This window comes from Malus domestica, chromosome 09, assembly GCF_042453785.1.
Source record: "Malus domestica chromosome 09, GDT2T_hap1".
In the NCBI taxonomy this organism is placed as follows: domain Eukaryota; kingdom Viridiplantae; phylum Streptophyta; class Magnoliopsida; order Rosales; family Rosaceae; genus Malus; species Malus domestica.
In genome coordinates, this window is record NC_091669.1 from 24,365,512 (window position 1) to 24,385,042 (window position 19,531).

Genomic DNA, 19,531 nt, shown 5'->3' on the forward strand with positions numbered 1-19,531 from the left:
CAGATTTTGGACGAATTTGGGATATGGATGATGGGCTAGCTAGAGGTCCATTCTTCACACATGACACATTTTTACATGAATCGATTTCCAATTGCTTTTCAATAAATTATGAAGCTCAACACCCCAGATTAACCGTGATGCACTAATTAACCCTCAGATTTTCCTTTACTCATTGAATTGGATGAATGCATGCGACAACCCAAATTATTCTCCAAAAGTCCCCTACATGAATGCATAATAGAGATACAATCAAAGATCATTACGTTCCATGAAAATCATAAGTGTTGACGAGACATTTGTAACTATGAATACATGATACGTTTGCCAAGAATTCAATTAATGCGATTGTGACTAGCAACCTTCACTACTCATGAATATAAATTTGTAACAATTAGGTGAAACTCATTTATATTCTAGCATCAAATTCAAGCATGAAAACTAAGTATGCATCCTTAATCAACATAAAAGAATCAGTTTTGAAGAAAACAGTTAATTGAATTGCATTCACAACTTATCAAATCACAATTGGAAGAAATCAATTCATATCTCAAGGATGTTCATGGTTTCGAACTTCCCTCTAGCTAAGTAGGGGTTTAGTTCCTCATACTTGCAATTAAACAGAAACAATTGAAATTAAACATTGAAAACTAAAGTAGAATACACCTAGAATGCTCCAGCAATCCAAATTGAATGGCTAGCACAACTTGAAGCAATCCTCCTTCCTTGCAAATATGTGGCACAAAGGTGTGAGTGGTGGTTTGTATGGGAGAATGGCTGAAAGTATGTATGGTGGTGAATGGGTGAGATGATGGCTGCGGCAAAGATGTTTATGTATGGATTTCTGGTTGTGTGAATGGTGGTGAATGGTGTGTATGGAAGTGGATGAATGATGAATGCCCAATGGCTGTTACACATACTTAAATAGCAAAATATGTCAAAACACTAGGGAAATACAGCTAGGGTGTGGCAAAAAAACCAAGGGAAAGAAAGTAATGATTGTAAAAGGATTTTTAACTCTAAATCAAATCAGAATCCAATGAAAAGGTTAAGGGGACAAGGAAGAGGACACAAGGCAAGGGAAAAGGAAAGGTTATGACACAATAGTGAAAGTGAAAGTTGTGGCAGAAATCTAGAAGAAAGGGGAATGAGTGCATAGCTAGGGAAAAGAAATGGAGTGGTGTGACAAGGAAAAGGGAGGGAAAGGCAAAAGGTTAAGGCTGCAAGGAGGGAGACATGGATGTGTGCACGGCAAGGAAGGTGAAAGGTGGTGTAATGGTTCAGCAAGTGGACAATGAAGGGGACAAGGGTGGTGTGTAAGGCAAGGAAGGGGAAAGTGATAAAATGGTGCAGCAATGAGACAATGGAGGTGACAAGAATAGTGTGCACAGCAAGGAAGGTGAAAGGTGGTGTGACACCCCTTTGTGGTTGAGATTAAGGCTTCTAGAATCCTTTATTTAGTGTCCTAATATCTTTGGGAACCCTCCTTGTGGCTGGAACTTAGTTGGATTAGGATTAAGAAAGGTTAAATCAAAATAAGGTAACTTGACTCATGTTTCTTCTTTTCTTGCTGAGCTCTTTATCTTCTTTAAATTAATTCTTCTTTCTCTTTAACACATTCTTAGTCTCTTTAGTCTTCAATTTCGCCCATCCATCTTGCTCCATGCATGTGCTATCTATTCCAAGCCCAAAACTGCTCCAAAATGCACCAAAGTGCACCTTATTGCTTCATAAGGCCTATGGATCTACAAACACACAAAAATAGCTTAAAATACTAAAATAACTAAGAACAAATTAAGTAAATGCAAGGAAACAAGCTAATTAAGTCGCATAAATATGCTCTTATCACCGACGCAGCTTTCGAAACTGAAGCATAGTTTGTTCAAAATTGGTTCATAATTTGTTTAGTGGGTTCGACATAAAGGATATGGTGCTTGCTTCCTTCTAGTCGCATTCAAAGTTCTAACTTCCACAATACTCAACGTCATACTTCCTTCCGCCAAAGTCAATTTGAAATTTGGTGAGTCTGGAAATTTGGAACTTTAGAATTTTTTTTATTTATTTATGTTACATTTGGTAAATTAATTTAGTGTTTATGGTTAACTATGCATGTTCATTGATGAAATTAGTGAAAATTGGTTGATATATATGAAATTTTGGGCAAATATGGATGTGATTTGCTGAGTTGGGATGATTTGTGTTCATGAAATCTTGAGATTGATTTGTGTTGATGAAATCTTCTTTAATTTTATGAATTAACTCAAGATTGCTTAAGTCATGATGATTTGCTTAGGGTTGATGCATTCTTATGAAAACTTGTTGACAGGTTGGGTTAAGGGTATATATTCTTAATTTTGGTTATGTTGAATGGTTGTAAATGTGTACAGGAGATGGCAACTTAGGGGTTCAACTAGCAACAAAAGAAGAAGAATCATATAAGGGAATGTTTAAGAACCTATCCCAAGTAAGTCATGTGCTAGGAGTCATGTGTCAAAAGTTTAATGACGCACATATTGCTACCTTAGGGCATCATTATTTGACCACTTAGAGCATGTCGATAAACTAGCCTTCAGTGGCCAATTGGTGCATGAGTTGTCGCTTCGTAGAGTGGCAAATCTAGGCCTGGCAAACGGGTCGTGTCAGTCGTGTTCGTGTCGTTTTCGTGTAACACCTGTTATCTTAACGGGTCGTGTCGTGTCACACCCGTTATCTTAACGGGTCCTTAACAGGTCGTGTCACTTTAACCAACGGGTAAAGTGACCCGACCCGTTATGACCCGTTATGACCCGTTAAGAAAAATATATATTTTTTCTTAAATTTGCACATACCACACATTACCACATAAATATTACTTCAAAACATTAAAATACATTTGTCGTTTAAGTACTACATCTACACTCGAAAATAAGAGCCTAATAAAAAAATAATACATACACTACTAATCTATTACAAATTTTAAATGTGCAAGGATATGCAAAATGAAACAGTTTTTGTTTTCAAGGTTGTGAAATCTTTCTCAAAAGTTTAAACCTCAATTTACAAAATCCTCGATTTACATCGATCATCATGAAATTGCATTGGAACTTTGGCTTGATCTATTGCCTTCAAGAGTTATGTTGATGATGTTTTCAGTAAGGTTTTCCACGTCATAACTCTCTTCTGCATAAACTAAGCATAGAAAAACCAAACATTAAAAATCATTCAAATTATGAGAAGTTTACCAAAATAATTATGAAAAAAATAAAACAATAGTACTATACCATACTTTTATTAAGTATAAACATAAGATTTTGTGGTATCCACTAGTGTAAATATTTTAAATTGAAGATCGAATTCAATCATTGTATTCATATAAGGTCAAGGAGTGTAGTTGTAAAAAATCATCAAAATCGGAGTTAAATTAACCGTTAAATCGTGATTTTTCGTTTATAACTGTCGAAACGTTTTGTCCCGTTACTTGCTCTCTAAATGTTTGTTTTTTGCAATTTTTGGCGTATGCGATCTCGAAATATATACAAACATGTTTGACGGTTGGATCATTGAAACTAGTTTCGTAGAATGAGTATCCCATCAAAACAATAGATTCACTAATACTTAAGAGTTTATTCATACTTTTATTAAGTATAACATAAGATTTTGTGGTATCCACTAGTGTAAATATTTTAAATTGAAGATCGAATTCAATCATTGTATTCATATAGGGTCAAGGAGTGTAGTTGTAAAAAATCATCAAAATCGGAGTTAAAATGACCGTTAAATCGTGATTTTTCGTTTATAACCGTCGAAAAGTTTTGTCCCGTTACTTGATCTCTGAATGTTTGTTTTTTTCACTTTTTGGCGTATGCGATCTCGAAGTATATATAAACATGTTTGACGGTTGGATCATTGAAACTAGTTTCGTAGAATGAGTATCTCATCAAAACAATAGATTCACTAATACTTAATTGTTTATCCACTAGTGTAAATATTTTAAATTGAAGATCGAATTCAATCGTTGTATTCATATATGATCAAGGAGTGTGGTTGTAAAAAATCATCAAAATCGGAGTTAAAATGACCGTTAAATCGTAATTTTTCGTTTATAACCGTCGAAAACCTTTGTCCCGTTACTTGATCTGTGAATGTTTGTTTTTTGTAATTTTTGATGTATGCGATCTCGAAGTATATACAAACATGTTTGACGGTTGGATCTTTGAAACTAGTTTCGCAGAATGAGTATCCCATCAAAATAATATATTCACTAATACTTAATAGTTTATTCATACTTTTATTAAGTATAACATAAGATTTTGTGGTATCCACTAGTGTAAATATTTTAAATTGAAGATCAAATTCAATCATTGTATTCATATATGATCAAGGAGTGTGGTTGTAAAAAATCATCAAAATCGGAGTTAAAATGACCGTTAAATCGTGATTTTTCGTTTATAACCGTCGAAAACTTTTGTCCCGTTACTGGATCTCTGAATGTTTTTTTTTTGTAATTTTTGACGTAAGCGATCTCGAAGTATATACAAACATGTTTGACGGTTGGATCTTAGAAACTAGTTTCGCAGAAAGAGTATCTCATCAAAACAATATATTCACTAATACTTAATAGTTTATTCATACTTTTATTAAGTATAATATAAGATTTTGTGGTATCCACTATTGTAAATATTTTAAATTGAAGATCGAATTCAATCATTGTATTCATATAAGGTCAAGGAGTGTAGCTGCAAAAAATCATCAAAATTAGAGTTAAAATGACCGTTAAATCGTGATTTTTCTTTTTATAACCGTCGAAAAGTTTTGTCCCGTTACTTGCTCTCTAAATGTTTGTTTTTTACAATTTTTGGCGTATGCGATCTCGAAATATATACAAACATGTTTGACGGTTGGATCATTGAAACTAGTTTCGTAGAATGAGTATCCCATCAAAACAATAGATTCACTAATACTTAAGAGTTTATTCATACTTTTATTAAGTATAACATAAGATTTTGTGGTATCCACTAGTGTAAATATTTTAAATTGAAGATCGAATTCAATCATTGTATTCATATAGGGTCAAGGAGTGTATTTGTAAAAAATCATCAAAATCGGAGTTAAAATGACCGTTAAATCGTGATTTTTCGTTTATAACCGTCGAAAAGTTTTGTCCCGTTACTTGATCTCTGAATGTTTTCTTTTTGCAATTTTTGGCGTATCCGATCTCGAAGTATATATAAACATGTTTGACGGTTGGATCATTGAAACTAGTATCGTAGAATGAGTATCCCATCAAAACAATAGATTCACTAATACTTAATAGTTTATTCATACTTTTATTAAGTATAATATAAGATTTTGTGGTATCCACTAGTGTAAATATTTTAAATTGAAGATCGAATTTAATCATTGTATTCATATAAGGTCAAGGAGTGTAGCTGCAAAAAATCATCAAAATCAGAGTTAAAATGACCGTTAAATCGTGATTTTTCTTTTTATAACCGTCGAAAAGTTTTGTCCCGTTAACTGATCTCTGAATGTTTGTTTTTTGTAATTTTTGACATATGCGATCTCGAAGTATATACAAACATGTTTGACGGTTGGATCTTTGAAACTAGTTTCGTAGAATGAGTATCCCATCAAAACAATAGATTCACTAATACTTAATAGTTTATTCATACTTTTATTAAGTATAACATAAGATTTTGTGGTATCCACTAGTGTAAATATTTTAAATTGAAGATCGAATTTATTACTTGTATTCATATAGGGTCAAGGAGTGTAGTTGTCAAAAATCATCAAAATCGGAGTTAAAATAACCATTAAATCGTGATTTTTCGTTTATAACCGTTGAAAACTTTTGTCCTGTTACTTGATCTCTGAATGTTTGTTTTTTGCAATTTTTGGCGTATGCGATCTCGAAGTATATACAAACATGTTTGACGGTTGGATCATTGAAACTAGTTTTGTAGAATGAGTATGCCATCAAAACAATAGATTCAGTAATACTTAAGAGTTTTTTCATACTTTTATTAAGTATAACATAAGATTTTGTGGTATCCACTAGTGTAAATATTTTAAATTGAAGATCGAATTCAATCATTGTATTCATATAGGGTCAAGGAGTGGGGTTGTAAAAAATCATCAAAATCGGAGTTAAAATGACCGTTAAATCATGATTTTTCGTTTATAACCGTCGAAAAGTTTTGTCCCGTTACTTGATCTCTGAATGTTTGTTTTTTGCAATTTTTGACGTATGCGATCTCGAAGTATATACAAACATGTTTGACGGTTGGATCTTTGAAACTAGTTTCGTAGAATGAGTATCCCATCAAAACAATAGATTCACTAATACTTAATAGTTTATTCATACTTTTATTAAGTATAACATAAGATTTTGTGGTATCCACTAGTGTAAATATTTTAAATTGAAGATCGAATTCATTACTTGTATTCATATAGGGTCAAGGAGTGTAGTTGTCAAAAATCATCAAAATCGGAGTTAAAATAACCGTTAAATCGTGATTTTTCGTTTATAACCGTCGAAAACTTTCGTCCCGTTACTTGATCTGTGAATGTTTGTTTTTTGCAATTTTTAGCGTATGCAATCTCGAAGTATATACAAACATGTTTGACGGTTGGATCATTGAAACTAGTTTTGTAGAATGAGTATCCCATCAAAACAATAGATTCACTAATACTTACGAGTTTATTCATACTTTTATTAAGTATAACATAAGATTTTGTGGTATCCACTAGTGTAAATATTTTAAATTGAAGATCGAATTCAATCATTGTATTCATATAGGATCAAGGAGTGTGTTTGTAAAAAATCATCAAAATCGGAGTTAAAATGATCGTTAAATCGTGATTTTTCGTTTATAACCGTCGAAAAGTTTTGTCCCGTTACTTGATCTCTGAATGTTTGTTTTTTGCAATTTTTGATGTATGCGATCTCGAAGTATATACAAACATGTTTGACGGTTGGATCGTTGAAATTAGTTTCGTATAATTCGTATCCCATGAAGTTCAATGGTGTGTGTGTGTGTATATATGTATTTATTTATTAAGTAGATTTAAATCTATTTATTTTGTATGTATAATTATTATAGTTTTTAGGGGTATAAAATTTAATATATATATATATATAATTATTATAGTTAATATTTTGGGTATAATTATTATAGTTAATATAATATATATATATATATAATTATTATAGTTTTTAGGGGTATAAAATTGTTAAATTAATATATATATATAATTATTATAGTATTTTTTTAGGGTTATAAATTATTAAATTAATATTCTGCTTATCGTGTATCGTGTTACCCACGTGTATACCCGAACAAACCCGTTATCTTAACAGGTGCTTATCGGGTTACCCGATAACGACCCGTTTCGTTATCGTGTCGACTCGAACACCTGTTAATTTCGTGTCGTGTCGTGTCGGGTTATCGGGTCGTGTCAGGAATTGCCAGGCCTAGGCAAATCAAGGGGTGAAATACCTAGAGGGACTAAGCTATTTAATCGGTTGTGAAGTGACCCAGTTCACGAAGAAAGACTTTTGCCTCATTACTAGGCTTCGTTACGAGGAACCCTATTATATAGATGTTGAGCCTTCCAACATTAGGATTTGTGGGAGTATTTTCCTGAGAAATTTGAGTTTGTTGGAGAGAGTAGCAAGGGTAGGAGAGAGAAGGGCAAAGGTAAAGCAAATATCGCCTACAAGAAAGTGAGCAAAATGATTTTGGTGACTTATGTCGAGCTTGAAAGTGATTTTAAAGAATGCGAAAATAAGGATGATGCATTGAAGTTGGGGCTGGTATACTTTGCCAAGGCAATCTTGATATGGGCGAAGAGTAATATGGTTGTGAATCTAGATACTTCCACCTCGTTAAGGACATGAGTAGGTTCAACAATTATTTCTAGGGTACTGATTCATTAGTCATGCGACTTCTCTGTTGGAAGGCAATGAAGAAGCAGCTCACTTTCGAGCAGCTGAAGATGTATATAACTGAGAGCTGAGAGGTATTATTGTCTATAAATGTACATGACTATTTGCAAATGTTGTGAATGTTTATGATTGTTTAAGTATGAATATGTGTGAGAAATTAATTTGTGAAGATTGCTACATTAATGGGTAGCCTATAGGGATTCGGGAAATTGTGCCAACTAAATTGGAGAAGAATAAAGGTAACTGGACGTGGGCGGATGAGGATGATCTTGTGATGCTCGACAACCTATAACCCAAAACGAATGAAGTCTATACCGCAAATAGCGCATGAGAAGGATATTTCATAGCGGAAAATGTGGAAGAAGATCGAAGAGTAGGAATTAAGAAAGCAAGTTTAGAAAAAACGGGTGGAGGAATTGAGTGAGGAAGACGAAACTATTGAAAAAGAAGGTCATGAGGAAGAAGAAGAGGATGGGGAAGAGGGTGGTGAGGTTGAAGCTGAAGAAAAGGATGGTGAGAAAGACGGTGATGAACAAGGTAGTGAGGAAGAAGGTAAGCAACAAGTTGAGGAAGAGAATACAAATGAGGAGGAAGTAAGGGAGGATTCCAAAGGCGAAGAAAATGAGGAATCAAGAAGGAAAGAAGGTGAGAATGGAGGGAAGGAGATTATGGCTGAAAAGAATAAAAGCTTTTGAAAGTAGTGCATGAGTTTGTGATTGGGATATATGTATGTGCGAAGCTCCTTGAGTTGGTTGGAGAAGCAGTACCAGACTGGTACGAAGAAGTCAATGGTTCCAATGCTAATAAAGATGTAGTGGTTACACATGATAGCTAGCATTTGGGAACTAAAAGAAAGGTCCGTTATACAAGGGCGACACTGAAGTCTTTGCCATATAAAAAGGAGCAGAAAAAGAAATGCAAATGGTAGATTATATTGCTAGGGTCTTTGACCTCAAGAAATGCCCAAAACACCATGTTGTCTAACCCTTAGAGGATGTTGTGTAGAGAGATTCCATACTTAAAGCCGTAGAAGAAAGGTGCGTGCTTGATATGATAGAACTTTTCTATCAATTCAAGATGATGAAGGAGAACGACAATGAGTAAGATACTCTATAAAGTATGGTTTTTATTTATTGAAATTGGTATCAGGCGGAATATCTTGTCATTTAAAATTTGATATATGCTTAAGTGACTAGTCAGTGTCACCAGTCAACTAAGATTAGATTTGTCAGTTTACCAAACCAAGAATAAGCAATTATACCTGGCTTACTAATGTAACCCTAATTAACAAAGATCTAGTTTAGTGCACATTTAAACTTTGTTAAATTTAGTTGAAAGCACATATCTATTTGCTAACCCTAGAGTCAATGAGTTACAAGAAAATTAACAAGATATGTGAACAAGAATAACAATAATCAACACAAGGAGTTTTTTGGTTGGAAAACCCCACCTTTGGGTTAAAAAACCTGGGACTCACCACTAAGTCTAATCCACTAGGCTAAACAAGTTTCATACAAAGTATCCACACAAGCTCAATTCCTAGATCCTAATCTACAGAGCAGCTTATACCCTTGTGCAACCTTACCTTACATAAGATGGACTTACTTGGTCTTCATGAAGTGGCAGCTCCTCCCGAGCTCATCACCTTGTGGCACCGAGAACCAACACAACCAATGCAAATGTTATGACAATGATGGTTATGTGAAATTTGGATTCAATGACCAATCAGTTTCTCCAATCAACCATTTGAAGGAAAAAGCTGATGAGAATCCTAAAATTAGGTTTATATAAGGATTTGAAACTTAATGCAAGACCATGAAAACATTGTAAACCTACTTCCTAATGATTGGTGTTTAATGCATGAAGAAGGTTTGGCAGTTAGGGTTTCATAAATGTTGAAGAGGCAGGCCCAAAGCTTTTAAGGCAACTCTCTCACTCTAAAATAAATTCTAAACCTTTTAAAAAAAAAACTAAAACCCTAGAGCGCAAACACACCAAAGGAAATATGATTTTAATCAGCCAACTTATGCGAAGGTACTTGTCAGCTGTAAACAAAAAATAGGTAAATCAATTGCTACAATTTAACCACTAGCAAAAGGTTTCAGTCAACCCATGTGGGCTGTCTTAATTTGTGTGCCCATACAGTTGGAAGTCAACGCGTAAAACTGACTAGACAATCAAACTAGACAGAATGCAACACAAATATAGACATGGAATATACATGCATGAACAAACCCTTTGAGGTGAAATGTGCCACATCTTGAACATTTCCTCTAATAGCAATATTCCATAATCAGAGTATAGCCTAAAGCTCGATTTAGCATATGTGTGTGGTTTGATAGGAGCATATTTATGCGACTTAGTTGGCTTGTTCTTGTGCATTTATGTCGTGTGTCCTTAGTTATTTTAATGTTTAAAGTCATTTTCATGTGTTTTCAGATTTTAAGGACAAAGTAGGCAAGAAGATGCATTTTGGAGCATTTTGGAGCAAAATGGAGCTTGGAATGCATGTCACATATTTGGAACCAAGGTTTGGACGAAATTGAAGACTTAAAGAGGCTAAGAATGTGAAGAATTAGTGTACAAAGGATCATGAATTCAGCCACAAAAGAACAAGAGCATCCTTGCCGTGCAATCCACATTGCATTCCCTTTGGATTCCCATGCATGCTTAATCATCCTTGTCCCCTAAAATATTTCTGATTTCATGCCCCAATACACTCAATTATCACACTCAATTGCTGCATACCTCTTGTTCCCTTCACCCATCTGATTTCACACAACTTTCACAACCATTCCATGCACCAATTGATGCTCCATCATCCACATTTGGGATCCAATGCCGTGTGCAACACATGTTGCTGCACCTTTGACTAATTTCTGAAACATTTCACCTCCCCTTTTCATTTCCATGCAATGAACACAATCATTCATGCTCCCTAGCTGAAATACCACTCCATTTTACCCTCCATATTTTGCATCATTGCTCCATTTTCATCCTTGGACCATTGCACACCACAAATTCACCCTCCTTGCTGTGCATTTCCCCCACTGCCTAATCTGATTCTCTAGGGTTTTTGGGGCCTATATATACATGTTTACAACCCTTGGCAAAGGGTTGAACCTCCCATATTCATCATCCATGCAGAAAATTCGTCCATACTCACCTTAGGCAGCAAAACACCCCAAAAACACCATTTTAGTGCCCAGAAAACATAACAGCCACTCCACCTTCTTCCACCCTTTTTGCCGAGTTCTCCACCACCCTCCAACCATCAAACACTCCTCCACCCTCACCCTAAACCTTTCCATACCATTCCCCATCCATTCTACACCATAAAACTACCCAAAACTTGTCCATAACCCAATCTGCCGCAAGCAAGGGAAAAGAGGAATCTTGGATGCACTTGCTACCAAGTTGGAGCATTCTAGGTGTTTTCTTTCTTTGGATTTTAATGTCTAATTCATGTAATCTTTGTTTTGCTTTAAGTATGATTGGCTAATTTCGTTTTTGGCTAAGGGTGTATTCAAAACCATGATTATATATGTGAAATGAGTTGATTACTTCCAGTTATTGTTACATAAGTCGTGAATACAATTTGCTTAACCATTTGATTTAGAACTTATTCTTGTATGTTGGTTGAGAGTGCACGCTTAATTTGCATGCTTGAATTTGATGCTAGGATATAAATTTGTTTTACCTAATCGTTATGAATTTATATTCGTAAGTAGTGAAGGTCGCTAGTCACGATCATGTTAAGTAGATTCCTGGCAAGAGTATCATGCTTTTCATAGTTACGAATGCCTTGTCGATGCTTATGATTTCCAAAGAACGTAATGATTCTAACTCGTGTCTTTATCATGCTGTGCATATAAAGAACTTGTTAGGAATAATTTGTTTGCGATGCATATTCATCCAATTCAATGATTCTAGGGAAATCTGAAGGTTAATTTAAGCGGACCTAATTAACTTGGAGTGTCGAGATTCATAACTTATTCAATTGATAACTGGAAATCGATTTAGGTTGCATATATTTCATGTGTGGAGAAGAACCCCTTAGCCATTCCATCATCCATTGATTCTTCATAACTTTGTATTACAATCTGTTTCTCTTACAATCTGCCATTTAAGTTTATTTTCGTCCAAATCAAATCCCCAATTATTTTGAATTCCTAGATTAATTGGAAAGTGTGTTGGTTTATGTTTTTAAGTGTTTTGGTACAAGTTAAAACCCAAATTCGTCCAATTTGATGCTTTGTGTTCAAAACTGCCCAGAAAGTGGTTTTTAGGCAGTTTTGAGTGTTTGGTTGCTGTTTTGATTCTTTTGGTTCGTTTTAGTGTTTTAGAGTTTAGTTTTGCATTCTTTGAGTATAATCTAGTGCTTTAAACTTTGTTTTTACATTTCTAAGTCAGTTTTCAAGTGTTTAGCAATCCCTCCTAATCCCCGGTCTAGAACGATCCCTATTTACATACTTTGCTACAATTCATAAAAAGAGGGTTTAATTTTCTGTGTTAACTTATTTCTCACATCATGGTTTAATTACAATATTTGACAAGGAAAGTCAAATCTAAAAGTCTTGACTTCACATTTATGCATGAAAGCTTATGAGTGATTGAATATAATGATGAGCCGTTATGCTTTTTTGTTAAATTGTTAGTTTGGTTGCCTCTTTAACCATTAGGACATAAGGAGATGCCGACTTTTGGAGGCGGCTCCTTGAGTTGGAAGGTTGACTGTGCACCAATGTAAATGACTAAACAATATTTGTTATGGAGTGATTGAATTATGTTGGGATTGCATTGTTGATGTTTAATTTAAAACAATACCAATGACTATTTTCAGGTAAAGTAGCAAACTTATTTGCTGCCATAATATTCAAAACTTTTGCAGGTTTGATATTGAGTACATTGTCGTATTGATGATTTATGTTATATGTTGTTTGATTTCTTATTCACGATTCTACTATATGTTATTCAATTCTGCATAGGCTTACTGTACACTTTACTATGCATCAAGGACAGCTGCAAAAGCAACAAGAGGTGTGGACGGCTAAGGTTTTAAAGGACTTGTGCTAGTGTTGATGAAAAAGGTGAAAGGGGAGATGTTGGACTTTAGTATATCATGGCTCGAAGGGGTAGGAAGGTCTTTATGCCATGAACCTTAATAAGCACTGGGTGGCCGTTGAGGTTGATCTGGTTAAGGGAAAAATCTTCATTTACGACTCATTACATATGACAACCCAAGTGCGCCGTTCGACTGATAAGTTGACTCCCTCGCTCACGTCTTACTAGATTTGTTGAGGAGGCTGTCCTTGTAGGGGAAGGAAGGACCTTGGCCTATTGCAATTACCAAAGATGCTCCACAACAAGGCAACGGGTGAGTGACTAATTAATTGATGGCAGTCATGAAATTTTACATAGTTCATAGTTTTGTTTGGTTCTAATATGTTATGTGTTTACTTAGGGGGGATTGCGATATTTTCACCTTGAAAGTTATCGAATTGTAGTTTGTTAAGCTTCCATTGGATATAGTTACGCAGCCAAACGTCCTTCCATTCCGATTGACAAGGGTTGTTGACATGTTGCATAGCGTCCACAATGTCTAGAGCTTTTTGGTTGATGAACAAATTTAGTTTAGAAACAGAATATCTAAGGAATATGTGTTGTTGGACAAATTTTCCAATTCTTGTGACAATATGTAATGATTTTAGTTAAGGGGTGATGTACATTATTAATGATTCAGGTGTTGTTAAAGTGAATTTCATGTGGGCATGCTTTAGTAATCTCCTTTCAAATTGTTGGTTATTTTGGATGAATTTTGTGGCAGCCCTCTGTTTTGTATTCTTTGGATGAAGCTTTGTGACACCTTATGAAACTAAATCCTAAACCCTACACCCTAGATCGTAATGAGAATAAAATAATGTAAAAGTGTAAAATACTATACCAATTATTGAAATCAAGTTAAAATGAAATAGGAGACGTTCACGTCAAAGACATCGCATTCTCGATCACATACCAACAGACTTTTTCATTTTGCACTCATTTTCGACCCTTTGTAAGTACCAAAGCGCCCAAAAAAAATCACAATTAATATAGAAATGGAAAAAATATATATGGCAAATTTCAAGATCGCATATTGTACACATTGACGACGGTTATACCACCATTTGGATTTTTGAAACCCTCCAAACCCTCGTGAATAATGTTTTTCTTGTGATTTTCAAAAAAATAGTAATAATTCATTTACAAGTGAAAAAAAATATATAGAAACCCTTATGATTACAATGCCTACTGTTGGGTTTTTGGCTCAAAATTACGATGATGCAATAAATTAGGTTTGTGTTACCTATTTGGTTTTGGTGTCCTATTTGGGTTTGGATTTTGACTTCTTAGTTGGTTTCCTTGGTGGAGAAGTTTTGTTAATTCTCTATTTGATTAGGATTTGGATTTACTTCCTATTAGGATTCTTATTGCAACCTAAGTCCTATGCACTATAAATAGGACCTTAGGGTTAGTGTATTTTGTGTGGCTCATTTGTGTGGCAATTTGTGAGTTTGTGAGTTAGAGAGCAATTTGGGAGAATCTTCTCCGTTAGTTTTGGGTTCTCTAATCGCTTGGTTTAGGGTTTGTAATTTGTGGGATTTGGGTTGTGGGAGTTTAAAAACTCTTTTGTAATCTCCATTTGTTTAGTAAAATTCCTCGCCGTGCTTCGCTTTGGATGTAGGCTTTACGCCGAACCACGTAAATCTCTTGTGTTAGTTTGAGATTGTTTGTTTTAGCTTTCACATACGACGTTGATATTGGTACTTTGTTAGAATTCACTTCCGTTTGCGCATAAAAGTACAACACCTACAACTTTCTCTGAAATTGGGCATTACAATCCATAAACCTTAGTGACAAATTCTAACCGTCTGATTGTCGTTTGCATTTACTCTTTGATTTTTCATCACCAGTAACCATTTTTTGGAGTTTCTTTTTAAAAACTTGATCTTATAGGTGACTGAAAAAGATCAACGATTTGGATCAGTGACATCACGTTCCAATTTTTTAAGGTTAGTGCATATATTGCTCGATTTTAAAGGTTAGTGCAAATATGTTCTATATCATGATGATAACCAAGCTTTTTACTTTCATAAGCATAGCTTTGTCATTTAACACTAGGAAAGTGATTGAACCTCCAATTTGTTTCTTGTAAACACATGATTTGTCTGAATTCTTTTCGAAATCATATCGCCATATGACTTCGTCAAATCTATTGTTCAAGTTTGAGGTGCTTGTGTGAGTTAATAGATAGAGCATTTAAGCTTGCATAGCTTATGCGCTTCACCTTTAGGCACAAACTTCTCAAATTGTTCCATATATAGCTCTTTTTCAAGATAGCCATTTAAGAAGGCTATCTCCATGTCTATATGCGAAATCTCATAATCACAATGAGTAGCTACCGTAAGCATTATCCGGATATCATCATGCAACTGGAAATAAGGTGTAAAGTGTACACTTTTAGGTTTGGCTTTTCTTGTCGACATTGTAATTGTACCACATGCTCAATTTAGTTTTAGGCTACTCTTTGTTTATGGGTTGTGTCTGTTGGGAAGAAATGTTCAAGGATGTGGCACATCTCACTTCAAAAGGTTTGTTCATGCATGTGCATTTGAAGTCTAAATCCTTGTTACATTCTGACTAGCTTAGTTGTCTAGTCAGACGTGCGCGCGGATTTCTAGCAAGCTAGGCACGTAATTTAAGACCTGCCCACCTGGCCTAACTGACAACTTTTTACTAAATGTCTGTTTTTCACCCTTGATCTTTTCAAAACGTTCTTAAGCCTGACACGTGTCCCTTATAGGTTGAAAAACGAACCAAAACTTTTGGCGTTAAAATCCCTAGTTGGTTTCATTTGGTTTTTGTGGTTTTCAGATTTAATTTCCTAGAGAGTGAAAGAGAGAAAAGAGCACTAAGGCTTCACCTTCCTTTTCATTCTTCATTTATGAAACCCTAGTTGCAAAACCTTTTTCATGCATTAAACACCCAATCATTGAAGGATAGGGTTACATTGTCTTTGTGGTTTTGCATTAAATTTGTGGTCAAGTTATTCAAGTTTCAAATCTGATTATTGACCCATTTTGGGATTCACATCAATTTCTTCTTTCAAGTGTTTGATTGGAGAAACTGACTGGACATTGAATCCAGATTTGCATATCAATATCATAACATCATATGCATAGTTTGTATTGATTTTGGTGCCATAAGGTGAAGAGCTGAGGAGGAGCTGACATTTCGTGAATACCAAAAGAATCTTTCTCATACAAGGCAAGGTTACATCAAGGTAATACTGCTTCATAAACTAGGTCTAGGAATTGAGTTTTGCATGGTATTTTGTAAGAATTGGATTTAGTGGAGAGTCCTCAATTTTTTAACCGAAGGTGAGTTTTTCTGGAAAAAAACATCTTGTGTTGATTGTGCTTTATTACTTGTCACATATATCTTCTACATGCACATGCTACATGTACCTCTTAACTTGTGAATAGATATGTGCACCTAGTCATGCTCACTCAACACAACAATAACTTAAAGTAAACTGGTGAAGTGCTAACTAGGACAATTATTGGTTCTTTTAGATTGAAATATATAATTTGTGTTTGGTTGACTAAATGATCTTTCTTGGTTGACTAGTGTGCTTAACTAGTCAGTCCAGCAGATCATTTTTATTTGAAGAATATTTCGCCAGGTAGGAATTTCAATTGGTATCAGAGTCTTACTCTAAATATACTCTATCTCTGGGATTTATTGGTATTGGGTGGAATCTCACTATGGATTGTGATTGTGTTGCTACCTCTTGCAATTCTCCTCCATTCTTTGATGGATCTAATTATGCTGCATGAGTAAAAAGTTTTAAATCTTTATGGAAGCTCAAGACTTAACTATTGTTTACTATCTTACCCTGGAATGGAAAGCACCATCAAGAAATGTAAATGGTGAATCTGTGGTTAAACCTAAAGGAGAACAGACTCCTGGTGAAGTTACTTCTGTCATGGCAAATAGTAAAGCAAGAAATGCCATGGTTACTGCCATTTCTCTAACTCAATTTACACACATTCGATGTTACACAAAGGCCAAGCAAGCTTAGGACAAGCTCATAATACTTAATGAATTAGATAAACAAGTGAGGGATCTCAAACTTCAAATGACTATTTCAAAGTTCAAGGATTTGAGGATGAAATCAGAGACCTTCTCAGCTTTCTATGAAAAAGTTCAAATACTAACTACTAAAGCTTTGGGGATAGGCAAGCCTATTGATGAAATACCATTGTTCAGAAAATCTTGAGATCCTTGCCTAAGAGATTCATGGCTAAGAAGGCTGCCATTCAAGAATTTCAAGATTTGAATAAGATCAAACTTGGAAAACTAGTGGGCAAGCTTATCACTTAGGAAATTGAGCTAGATATGGAGAAGGATGATACTAAAAAATGGAGAGATGTTGCTCTCATAATGTTGAAAATGCTAAGGTTATGATTATAACTTGTGAGCAAACTCCAGAAGATGATCTTGCCTTGTTTGTCAAACAATTCAGAAGAATTCTCAACAATAAAGGAAGGGAGATAAAAAAGGTTGGGGAGTCCTCTAGGAACTCAAAGTACCAATCACGTGGAAAGTTCACTTTTGGTAGGAAACAAGGAATGATTACAAGTAGAAGGGACAAATCTTCATCTGGAGAATCAAGTACCTGCTTTTCTTGTGGTGGTAGTGGACATTGTGCTGCTGAGTGTGCAAACAACAGGTAGGCAAGTTAGAAAAGGGACAATGCAATGATGGTTACTTGGAGTAAAAGTGATGATGGGTCTGTGCATTCTGATAAGTCATCAGACGATAAAGAAAAAATTGTTGCTTTTATTGCTCCAATGGAGTCCAACGAAGGAAGTGTCTCTAACTGATGATGATCTAGTGTGGAATGACAATAAGGAGATGACTTATGATGAATTATGCATTTAGTATGACACTCTTTTTTATCAGACTTGTACCACAAGAGTGGAGAAGATTGAGATACCAAGAAGGTTGCTCAGTTGCAGAAAGAAAACAGGTCTCTTCGTTTGGTCATAACTGAACTGGATAAAAAGATTGGTTATCTTTAGGCACAAGTCGAGGAGCTGAATGAGAATGATTCTCCTTATAATGACAAAGATGAAAAAGATGATGAAATTGCTACTCTTGAAGCTCAAGTTCAAAACCTGTTGGAATCTCAAGAAAACTTGATGAATCATATTCATGTGTTGAAAGTAAATAATGATTTATATCATGAGACTAACCGAAAACATTTGCTTGAGTTGAATGAGGCAAATGACAAGGTTATTCATCTTACCATTGGCTCTGAAAATATTGACAAGATGCTGAGCCTTGGAAAACCACATGGTGTCAATAGTGGTATTGACTACATGGAAAATGGCTCAAGCTCAATGGGCACCAAATCAAAATTTGTGAGAGAATCTTTTTGTGTGGCACCTCAAGTCAATCCAAATTCGAAGACTAGTTTATTCCCACATGTCATCACTGTGGTGAATTGGGCCACATTCATCCTAAGTTTAGGAAACTCCACTCTAGGAAGAATGATACTTTGAAGAATCAAGTGGTCGACTAGTCAGGGCCACATTCATCCTAAGTTTAGGAAACTCCACTCTAGGAAGAATGATACTTTGAAGAATCAAGTGGTCGACTAGTCAATGAAGTCAAAAGAATTGCTCAACTTGTGCAGTCATCCAGTATGGAAAATATGAACCCTCGCTTACCTACCTTTTTTCCGTTGACCTCTTTACCTAACTTGTCTGCCCTCTATTAGCACCACATCGTTCACCAACAAGATCTATACTGTCACACCCATCTACTTGCTGAGTTCCCCACCACTTCCTTTCCTTGCATGCTCGCCACCCTGTCCGCCATGGATGACATATTTGGTACTAGTTCTTAAAGATATTTGATAGGTATCTTAGGGTTTGTGCTGATTTGAGGCTTTCCGTATTTTTAATGGGCTTGGCTCATACTGTAATTATTGAAGTTGAGCCTTGCCCAGTTAGGTGCTTTTGCATTTCTTTTTCGGGGCTTATGTACGCTTTGTTTTCTAATCTAAATAATGAGGTATTCTGCTACTTATTACTACAACCTCGTGATATTCTTTTTAACTTAAAAATGAGAGATCTTATATTTGAATATTGTAGATGGCAAATTTGATACCAAATTAGGTTGTCCATTATATGATTTAACCGAACTTTCTCTTTCCTTAGTGTAAAAATACCGATGCATTAAAAAAAAAAAAACAAAAGTTAACTATTCTTGACACAAAAAAAAGTTTAAAAAAAAACAGGAACAAAGAAAAAAGATAAAAAGAATAAAGAATAAAAAAATGAAGATAAAAGAAAATGAGAAGAGATTTTGGTCCATATAAATTGACTAGGTTCTGCTTCTGTCAATTTATTTTCAATTGTCGCAATTTAAGTCATGCAGCAATTTGATTTAGTTTTTAGTTTGTAATTTTTTGATTTGGTAAAAGATTAATTTCATCAACAATAAAGAGTAACGTTCCCACAAACCAAATACCCCAACCCCCATCAACAACAAATA

At 34.9% G+C, this 19,531-nt stretch overlaps 1 protein-coding gene across 1 annotated transcript; it reads left to right on the top strand.

Moving 5' to 3' along the window:
• Positions 1-1,233: 1,233 nt before the first annotated feature.
• On the top strand, positions 1,234-8,619 carry LOC114827145 (uncharacterized). The gene is made up of 3 exons (XM_070804461.1): positions 1,234-1,309; positions 2,385-2,461; positions 8,338-8,619. The coding sequence occupies exons 1-3, from the start codon at positions 1,234-1,236 to the stop codon at positions 8,617-8,619; spliced, it is 435 nt and encodes a 144-aa protein (XP_070660562.1).
• Positions 8,620-19,531: the final 10,912 nt, after the last annotated feature.